This window comes from Octopus bimaculoides, chromosome 5, assembly GCF_001194135.2.
Source record: "Octopus bimaculoides isolate UCB-OBI-ISO-001 chromosome 5, ASM119413v2, whole genome shotgun sequence".
Lineage (NCBI taxonomy): Eukaryota > Metazoa > Mollusca > Cephalopoda > Octopoda > Octopodidae > Octopus > Octopus bimaculoides.
The window spans coordinates 81429009-81440148 of record NC_068985.1 but is presented as its reverse complement, the minus strand read 5'-3'; the positions used below and the strand labels follow the sequence as shown (position 1 = coordinate 81440148).

Genomic DNA, 11140 nt, shown 5'->3' with positions numbered 1-11140 from the left:
TGTGTGTGTGTGTGTGTGTGTATGTATACACACAAACATATGTGTCTGTTTTTGTTCTCCACCTCCACTGCTTGACAACCAGTGTTGGTGTGTTTAAATCCCTGTAACTTAGCAATTCAGCAAAAGAGAGCAATAGAATAAGTACCAGGCATAAACATAGTACTGGGGTCAATTCATTGAACAAAACTTCAACTGGTGCCCCCACATGGCCACAGTATAATGATTGGAAAAAGTAAAAGATGACAGATAAAAGACTTTTCAGATTTACTACACTTGTTCTGGTCAAATTGATGAAGTATATATTTCTCTGATTCATTTCTGCTTCCATTCTTACCTCACTGATCACTATTTTCCTTAACATGGCTTTGAGGGGTTCTTTTAATTGTGCATCCTGATATCTTTTTCCCTACTGTCTTCTCTCTTTTTCAACTGGGGTAAACACCCATTCTTATCCCTATATCATGTTTTAACTTCTCATCACCTGCTATAAAACCACCAACTTTAGTACTATACATCCTTCTGTTGATGGGTCTTGCCTTGAAAGTTACTTAGCAGTCTCACTAGTATTGGCACCATGTAAAAAACACCCAGTGCACTCAATGGCTGTTGTTAGGAAGGGCATCCAGCCATAGAAACCCATGCCAAAGCAGACATTGGGGCTTGGCACATTCCTCTGGCTCACCAGATTCTACTAAGCCATCCAACCAATGCCAGCATGGAAAATAGATGTTTAATGATGATGGTGATGATGAGACTAGATCAAGAGTTTATATATAAAATATTCTCATCAAGTGCTATAATCTAAACAAACACTGATGATTTTGCATTAGTTTGAAATACATTTTTGATGATTCTTTGTTAGCTACTTAGATAAACAATTGATTATGCACTGTAGGAATGTATTATCTTGATAACTTATTGTTTCGATCATTCTATAGTTATGGAGTTAATTTAGAAAAAAAATTATGTTAATAACATCTAGTATGCATATAATTGTAGTTTTGTTAATTAGTCACTAATTTCTTTATTTTAGTGATAAGATTATTTTGATGAAATTGAACAAAGGCCATGCATAACCTGCATTCATTTAAGTCAATCATCTGTTTAAATGAAATCTGTGATTGTACAACTTATTTGGTTTTAGCCAAATACGATAATTTACTATAATTTGATAACTAAACATAGAACTAACAACAAGCCAGCAATCACATTATCAAGTCAAACTGAAATGTTGGAATTTTTTTCTTCAAATTTCAAATTCACATTTCTATATTTGGTTCATTTCTCCTTGATAATTTTTACATTGAAAACCAAACACTCCTTAATGACAAGAGTAAAGATTAATTGTTTTAAAACATTGAGCAAAGTCTTGAACTAAAACAGTCATTAATGTTTAAATGTAAAGATTCTGTCAGTATTGCTTCATAATTAAACTATCGATATCAGATAGTGTGCAAACAAAGATTAACTGATTTCTTTTAAAATTACTATTTAAGGTATAGACCAATATGCAGTTTTTAAAAAATCATCTGTTATATTTTGGAGTCATTAATATTTAACAGTAAAGATCCTGTCAAGTTGGCCTCATAATTAAAGTAGTGACATCACATACTGTGCAATCAAAAAATTCACCAACTTCTTTAAGCCATATGGTATAAATAATATACAATAAAAATCATAATTACTGATTTTGGAGATTGATAACTTTGATGAGATATGAGTTAAAGATTTTAGCAAATACTGTTTATCATATTCCTCCAGGCCATAACAAAGGAATTTAAGACTGGCTGCCTTTGTGAGCTTCTCTACGCTGAAGACCTTGTTCTTATTGCTGAATCACTACCTGAACCAGAAAGGAAAATTCAAGTAAGGAAGCAAGGTCTGGAATCTAAGGACCTTAGAGCTAAATTAGCTAAGACCAAAGCCCTAGTATGTAGGAAAATGGACAAATCTCAAATCCCTTCAGGGAGATGGCACTGTTCAACAAGGAAAGATGTTAGTAGAAACTCCATACCATATACTCAATGCAAGCTAAAGACACATAAGAGGTGTATCAGTATCATGGGAATGTTCACAAAAAGTAGTCTTTGTGTATTGCAGATGTGCAGATATAATAAACACTAAGAATATACAGAGAATAGACTTGAGGTCAGCTGCATAAAGAAGTGCTGATCTCTAATTGTGAAGGGAACCTGCAGAAGGGGTGGGTCTCAGAAGACATGAGACAAAGTAATGAGAATGGGTCTTCAGACATTGAGCCTCAAAGACAAGGCACATCAAGCTAAGTAAAACTATGGCCATCTATACATACAGGCAAATCCTCTGCATCCTTCTCTCTCAGCCAAGAGATCCTTCCCTTGAGGGTTCACGGGTGCTGGTGTCACATAACAGCACCTGTGCCAGTACTGCATAAAATAGCCTGTGCCAGTGCCACACAAAAGCACCTGTGTGAGTGTCACATAAAAAGCACCCATGCCAGTGTCACAGAAAAAGTGCCCAATACACTGTGTGAAGTGGTTGGCATCAGGAAGAGTACCCAGCTGTAGAAACCATGCAAATATATAGAATTGGAATCTGGCCAGCTCCTGCCTGAATGGCAATCTGGATAAGCACATTAGAAATACAATATGTAAGTGGAGCAGTAAAATATGTAAAATGTTCTCAAATTTAAAACACGGCATTATTTTTGTTATCTATACACCAACAATGGAGTTTTGTATCTTTGTTAGAAAGCAGCTCCTCCTTCAGAGGAAGAATTCAAATAATCAAAAACAGAGGAGAGCACACACACACACACACTTGCATATATATATTATGCACACACAATTATCCTTGGACTAGTATTGAACTCAGAAATATTACATTACAATACACAAGTACAAAATAGCACTGCTGAAGGCTGCATATTCTAATCAATTTTAATGTCATTTACACTAATTTTCTGAAGACCAAGTTCCATTTAAAATTTGTTATCTTATATTTCATTTATTTACTTTTCTGGTCTAGTAGAAAGGGCTGTGTCCATAGCTTTTGTAGGCCTTCCAAGATACCAGTGAAATCAATTCCTTTAATGTTCCTCTTGAACATAATAGGCATTGAGCACTTTGGATTTTCAGCACAAAACATAGCATCATTTCATACTTTTCTAAATTCTTACATGGTTCTTTCACAATAAGTTATTCACAATAAATTATACATTGTATAGTGGGGATCATTTCTGTTTAGGCACTAGACAGGTTCTACTAATTTTCATTTGGTTCTCTCTCTCCTCTGATCAGGGTTATCTTCTATTTTGCTTCACTATTTTGAACATAAACGATCATTCTGTTTGTACACCCTTTCACAAATTAAGCAATAAATCAATTTATCTAACCTTGACACCGGCTAGGTGAGGTACTCAAGTATTCTTGAACACCATGAAATAGTCCAGTATTTTTCATATGAGTGGGCAACTCAGATTGAAAAAAGAGCATTCATATTGTTATATTTCATGAAATCAAAATGGTTTAAACATTTCAAACTTGTTCAACATCATGGAAAAGAAAGAATTACATGGCTGACACTATTTTGTTTTCTTATCAAGAGACAGTAGGGACAAAAAATTTTACATTTTTTGTTATCACTTTTTTTCTTTGGTGGAGAGCTGATATTGTCTGTTTGAGAACTGTTGACAGAATTTACAGGGTTTTTTGTTTCATTTTTTTTTTTTTTTTTTTTGTATCTTCTCAAATAAGTTCTCAAAATTAGAGACAAATTCACAGTTGTGACAGGATTTTAAAGTGTGAACTTGAAATGTTTGCATGCCTAATATTTTGATATTCTACACATACGAAGCTATATGAAAAGAATATACTAAACATAAATAATGTAAATTTTTTTTAAAATCATATTGAAATGTTTATTTTCTAAGAAAAGCAGGCTTACTTTTGTTCAATATTTTATTTGAAAGCTACAAATTTGTGCAAGTTGTCATACGTTCATTTATTAAGCCTGTTTAAAAGATGAAGACTCATTTACCCAATTTTAAAATATCAACATGTATGCATGTATGTATAAGTGTGGAAAATATTAGGCACAAATTGATCATGCCTTTTTGTTCTCTTGGTTTTGAAAAACTTAAAATTCAGACAGAAAATCATTTTGTCTAAATTTCACTTCAAGTTCAGAACAATAGATATTGTTTACTTCACCTTTCCCTTACACATAAAAGCATTAAGTCACCCACAGCTAGTTGTATATAAAGCAGAGAGGTAATACTTTTCTCAATATGGCAGACCATGTTGCACTCACATAGACATCATGACAACTAACATACACATACAAATAGAAGCAATTTCATAGCCTTATTTCCTTATTCGAACATGTTGTATGAATTTTTTTTCTTCTTTGACTTCCGACCATGGGACTGGTTAATGTTGAGAGCTTCTAGTCTTAATGGTTTTCGTATTGTAGCATCAGCAGCAGTATCACTGTTTGTTGATAGGGGACCACATATCGGTGAAGATTTATGAGTGGGTTCGAGCTGGACTTCAGAGCTTGTGAAAGAGCCTCCTGGCACTAATGGTACAGAATGCTGGTGTTGCATATTCATAAAGTTCCCAGAAGAGGAGAAACTTTCTTTGATTTGACTAACACCTAAATAAAAGAAAATATATTTAGTTAATGTTTAAGCAAATAATCAATTTTAATATTAATAGTGAGTTGTTGAAGAGGTCACAGGATGTGTGATGAAAGATTTTAGACAAGGGACACTAAAATAATAATAATAATAATAATAATAATAATAAAGCTGAAGTGAATAATGAGTATAGAGTGCATGTGGTTATTTGGCAAAAAAACAAAACAATACATGACCATCCAGAAATATAACAATATTTTTTTATATAATCTTATTAATAATAATTTGGACACTCAACTCCTGGTGAAGTTCTGTCAGTACCATCATGACATACAGCATATTTTGAGCATCTTTTAAACCTAGCAGATACTGTCATTCTCCAGCTCTGCTGAAAGTAGATTTTTTTTTCCTTCAAAAAAGAGTGGCAGAAAAACAGACAGAAAAAAGAGAGTGAAGTAGAGAGAAGAATCCACCTCAGTACAGAATTGCTCAATCCCATGATGAAATGCAAAGTTACCCAGTGATATCTGAACTTGGGGCTCAGAACTAGAATGAATAATGCTTATTAATCTAACCCATACTAAGGCGGCGAGCTGGCAGAAACGTTAGCACACTGGGCGAAATGCTTAGCAGTATTTTGTCTGCCGTTACGTTCTGAGTTCAAATTCTGCTGATGTTGACTTTACCTTTCATCCTTTCGGGGTCGATAAATAAAGTACCAGTTACACACTGGGGTCGATGTAATCGACTTAACCCCTTTGTCTGTCCTTGTTTGTCCTCTCTATGTTTAGCCCCTTGTGGGCAATAAAGAAATAAGAATCATTAGCACACCGGGTGAAATGCTTAGCGTCATTTTGTCTGTCTTTATGTTCCGCTGAGATCGACTTTGCCTTTCATCCTTCTGGGGTCGATAAATTAAGTGCCAGTTGTGTACTGGGGGTCAACCTAATCGACTGGCCCCCTCCCACAAAATTTCGGGCCTTGTGCCTAGAGTAAAAAAGAATCTAACCTATATTTTAACAGCATTGCCAATTCACTATGGTACCCTAGCAAAAATGCAATTAAATAATTGAATCAAAAGACTATTTGTGAGTTGTTGTTATTATTATCATCATCATCAATATTATTATTATTGTTATTATTATTATTATTATTATTATTTAAGGTGGCAGGCTAACAGAATTGTTAGCACACCATGCAAAATGCTTAGCAGCATTTTGTCTGCCTTTATGTTCTGAGTTTGAATTCTGCTGAGGTCAACTTGGCCTTTCATCCTTTTGGGATTGATAAAATAAGTACCAGTTAAGCACTGGGCTCAATGTAATCGACTTACCAAATCCCCTGAAACAGCTGGCCTTGTGCCAAAATTTGAAACCATTATTATTATTAAGAAGTCACACAGTATCCAATATCATGATGTTGTTGATTGAAGATATTGTGTCTACCGCGGGTTTGTACTGTTTGTCAAGTTGCAACAAGGATCTCAGACAGACAGTACTTTACACAATATGCATGCTGTTCCAAGTAATGGTGATTTTTGCAATACACCTACATTGTAGGGTATTTCTAAAGTTTTCAGATGTTTCTTCAGGTTGGGTGGTACTGAACCCAATGCTCTGATGACAATGGGGACAATCTTTATATTTGACTCTTGTAGCTGCTACATCTTGATCTCAATTCTCAAGTTTCCATGTTTATCAATCTTTTCTCTTTCATCATCATCATCATCATTGTTTAATGTCTGCTTTCTATGCTAGCATGGGTTGAACGATTTGACTGAGGGCTGGCAAACCAGATGGCTGCACCAGGCTCCAATCTGATCTGGCAGAGTTTCTACAGCTGGATGCCCTTCCTAATGCCAACCACTCTGAGAGTGTAGTGGGTGCTTTTACTCTACTCAGCATGGAATTACATGGTGAGTTCCACCGTGAAACTAACAACTTAAAAGATCAGGAAGCATCATGGAGGTGGCTCAGAAAGGGTGACCTAAATAAGAAGACTGAAAGCCTAATCATCACTGTCCAGGATCAGGCATTGAATACCAACTCAGTGAAAAGAGATGTATACCACAGAAGTACAACGATCCTCTGTAGAATGTGTGGGAAGAGGGTCGAAAATGGGACCCACATTTTTAGTGCTTGTGAAAGTCTTGCACAGAAAGAGTACAAGCGTAGACAAAGTAGTGCAGAACATTCACAGTGGACTGACTATGTAATTCCATGCTGAGTAGAGTTTCTTCTCTCTCATTGGCTATTCATGATCAGAATTGATTAGCACTCTCAAGTCTATTTTTGGTAAATCTTCCCTTTATTATTATTATTATTATGATTATCATCATCATCAACTCAACATGTCTCAGAAGGTACAAAAGAATATCTAAATATCAGCAGATACAAATACTTGTTAATTTATGAAATATGTATGTCTGTATATTATTTAATATCATGTCCCTAAGTGTTATATATCATGATATGATATTGTACAATGATAAATAACGTTGAAAGTATTTAATATTTCATTATTTACAGTTTCAAAATTAATCATTTTTAACATGGGCACAAAAGAACAAGTGTGGAGAAGATTCATTGATTAACTTGACCCAAATGCTTGACCAGTACTTTAGTTCATTAAACCTTCAAGGTGACTGCAGTGAGATTTGAAACCAGAATGCAAAGAGTTAGAACAAATACTACAAAGCATTTTGTCCAAAGTTGTAATGCTTCATTCTGAAATTAATAATAGAAGAAATACTTTCCTTTGTTTAAATGTAAACATTTCAAACATCATGGTATGTAGTAGTAGTAGTAGTAGTAGTAGTAGTAGTAGTAGTAGTAGTAGTAGTCCTTTTAATTGTAGGCACAAGGCCTGAAATTTGGGGGAAAGGGATTAAGTCGATTACATCGACTCCAGTGCATAACTGGTACTTATTTAATTAACCTCGATAGGATGAAAGGCAAAGTCGACTTCGGCAGAATCCGAACTCAGAATGTAGCAACAGACGAAATACCACTGAGCATTTCGCCCAGCATGCTAACGATTCTGCCAGCTCAATGCCTTAATAATAATAATAATAATAATAATAATAATGATAATAATAATAATATTCCTTTCTTGTATAGGCACAAGGCCCGACATTTTGGGGAAGGGGGCTAGTCAATTACATCGACCCCAGTGCTTCACTAGTACTTAATTTATCAACTCCGTAAGGATGAAAGGAAAAGTCAACCTAGATGGAATTTGAACTCAGAACATCAAGGCAGATGAAATGCCCATAAGCATTTTGCCTAGCATGCTAATGGTTCTGCCAGCTTGCCACCCTTAATTATAATCATAATAATAATAATTGGGAGAGGAAGAAGGCTTTAATGATTCCAGTGTTGATGCGTATCAAACAGTTTCGATAACTGTGTAGATAAAATCAGAATTGATGCAAGGTTTACAGGTCATGCAGAAGACAGCCCTACTTGTATTCAGCCTGGATTTGAAGGAAAGGCTTGCCTTTGTAAGGCACAGGAGAGGAAGCAGTAAGGAAGCTTTGTCAATATGTTGTGGTCTGCTCCCTAACTGAAATGTCTGGACTGTTTAACATCTATGAGTCTGAGATTTACAAAATTGAAACATGAGGATGATGAGGATTTAAGTAACAAGGTAACATTAGAAGAGCATGGTTGGCTATGTCAATTGGATATTGGGTGAGGTGATTTCATAGAACTTTTTATAACAATCTTTTTTAAATAATGGTTTCAAATTTTGGCACAAGGCCAGCAAATTTGGGAGAGGATGTAAGTCAATTACATTGACCTCAGAGCTCAACTGGTACTCATTTTATTGACCCCAAAAGGATGAAAGGCTAAGTCAACCTCAATGAAATTTGAACACAAAATATAAAGTGAGACATAAAGCTAAGTATTGGATTGTCCGGAAAGTTTGTGCCGATTTATAGTAGTTTACCTTTCGACTTATTTTAGAACATGGTTGAGTCCATAAAATAGGATTTGACTACACCTCCATTTAGAGCACAGTTTAAGCTATCTTTTCGTGGAAGAAGGTTTATGTTCCTATCATTTGTGCTAATTCTGTAACCCTTTAAAATGGAAGATAAGAAAGTTCATTTTCGGCACTTGATGCTTTTCTTTTTCCGTAAAGGGAAAAATGCTTCACAAGCAACCAAAGAAATATGCGCAGTTTACGGTGATGTTTCTTTATCCAAAAGAACTGTATGGAAGTGGTTCACAAGGTTCCGAGCTGGAGACTGTAGCCTTATTCATAAAGAGCGATCAGGCAGACCATCCACTACAGATGATGACCAAATCAAGTCATTAATTGAGAATAACCCACATTGCACAACCCGAGAATTGGCAGAAAGCCTCAACCTATCAAAATCCGTCGTTCATGAGCACCTGGTAAAGCTTGGGTACACAAATCGCTACGATGTTTGGGTACCACATAGGTTGAGTGAGAAGAACCTTTCGGAAAATTGGCATGAACTTTCCAGACAACCCAATAGTTTTTCTGGCACAATAACAATTGTGCCAGCTCACCATCTTAATCTTTTTAAATAATGAGAATAAATATAATCTGACTTTGTATTTGGAAGATCTCAGACACATGTCATAGCTCCCACATAGCAGGTGGTACCCCAGATGAGTGCTTGAGTTTCTGGTACTTTCCATAGGTTCTTAACAGTAACATATACATCTTGACGATAACAAAGGATTAAATAATTTAACATAGAAACACAACACAGGTGCAGGTGTGGCTGTATGGTAAGAAGCTTGCTTCCCAACTACATGGTTCTGGGTTCAGTCCCACAGCATGGCACCTTGGGCAAGTATCTTCTACTATAGCTTCAGGTTAATCAAAGTTTTGTGAGTGGATTTGGTAGATGGAAACTGGAAGAAACCTGTCATATTTATATATATATGTATATATATATATATATATATATGTGTGTGTGTGTGTGTGTGTGTGTGTGTGTGTGTGTGTGTGTCTTTGTTTGCCCCCCCCCCATCATCACTTGACAACCGGTGCTAGTGTGTTTTTGTCCCTGAAACTTAGTGGTGTGGCAAAGAGAGCAACAGAATAAGTATTAGGACTTAAAAATGAGTCCTGAAGTCAAATCATTTGACAAAAATACTTCAAGGCAGTGCTCCAGCATGGCCACAGTCAAATGACTGAAACAAATAAAAGAATGACACTACAGACGAATTTAAGCTACCAAGATATGACAGGATAGTTTAACCTACAAAGATCATTCAGTAAATAACTTAAGGTAGCAGATTATTGTTTTCGTGCCAACCAGGAGAGATGGTTGTTTCCAAACTATTGGCATTGTATAAGTGGAACAAAGCTCTGTTTGATCTTTTGAAGAAAGGCACTTGTATGCACACCATGAATGTATTTAGGAAGATTACCAACTGAGTTTAATCTCAGTAACTCACAACAGAATGAAACACTTTTTATTTACAACTTTCCTACTGATATAGATTCCATAAAATAAAGTCTCAGCATAGAATTATCAGCTTATAATGGATTCATTTTGTGCCATTTTACAAAAAAGAAACAAAATTAGATTAATGGCTTGTCTGTATGTATGACTGCTGGTTTGTTTATTAATTTGTGATAATGAAAATATAATCAAATATAATTAAATTGAAACTTATGATATTAAATATTTTTCATATAGATAATCAGTAATAACCATCTATCTTGTGTTACTGACACTTTCTGAAAATTCCTAAAGATAATATGCATTATGCGTGTGCAAGAAGCGTGTGTGTGTGTGTGTGTGTGTGTGTGTGTGTGTGTGTGTGTGTGTGTGTGAGGGGGCCAAATTTCTATAATGTTTATTTAGTTTTGATCTTCATCATAGGTTAGGTTATAGTTTAGTATTGTATTTGAAATGCTTTCATTAAGAAAACCAACTATATTCTGAAAGCCATAATTTTTCTTATGTGCAGATGCCAGCAGGAAAGAACTTGATTAGATAAATTCTAGATGATTGTATCAGATAAATTTTGCACTTCGCCAACTCATCAAACAAAAAGACATGAAAAAAAAATAAATAAAAGATAGATGATAATTTCAATCTTACATACAATGTATGCTTTTTAAACCTTTCTAGAAGAAACATCAATTTGCATGTAAATAATTAGATATTATAAGAGTAGAAGTCTTCAAATATGCATGTATGACCATATAATTTGCTCTGAATTTAGAATAAACAAAAATAATTATTCTAATATTGCAACAGAAGTTTAGCCCTCCAGTTAGACATGCATAATAAATGGGTAATTAATTAGTAAAACAATTATTCTTTAACATTTTTATATATAAATGAATTAAACTAAAATGGTAATTATAAATATAACATTTAAGTTGGCTTGTTTAATTACATAGTTTATCAATGTATTGGATCCAGTGCATCACACAAGTTATCATTTTATATAGAACTGTGTGCATGTGTTCACAATGTATACGCACAGATATACATACATACATATGTCTATTTATATATATATA

At 34.7% G+C, this 11140-nt stretch overlaps 1 protein-coding gene across 1 annotated transcript in view; it reads right to left on the bottom strand.

The window, feature by feature from the left end:
- Window positions 1–2781: 2781 nt before the first annotated feature.
- Window positions 2782–11140, bottom strand: part of LOC106870492 (kinesin-like protein KIF17) — an 805609-nt gene continuing 797250 nt past the window's right edge. The window contains exon 14 of the mRNA XM_052967819.1: window positions 2782–4635. Within this exon, the coding sequence (XP_052823779.1) occupies window positions 4352–4635 (284 nt within the window). The 3' untranslated portion in view covers window positions 2782–4351. The remainder of the gene's footprint in view (window positions 4636–11140) is intronic.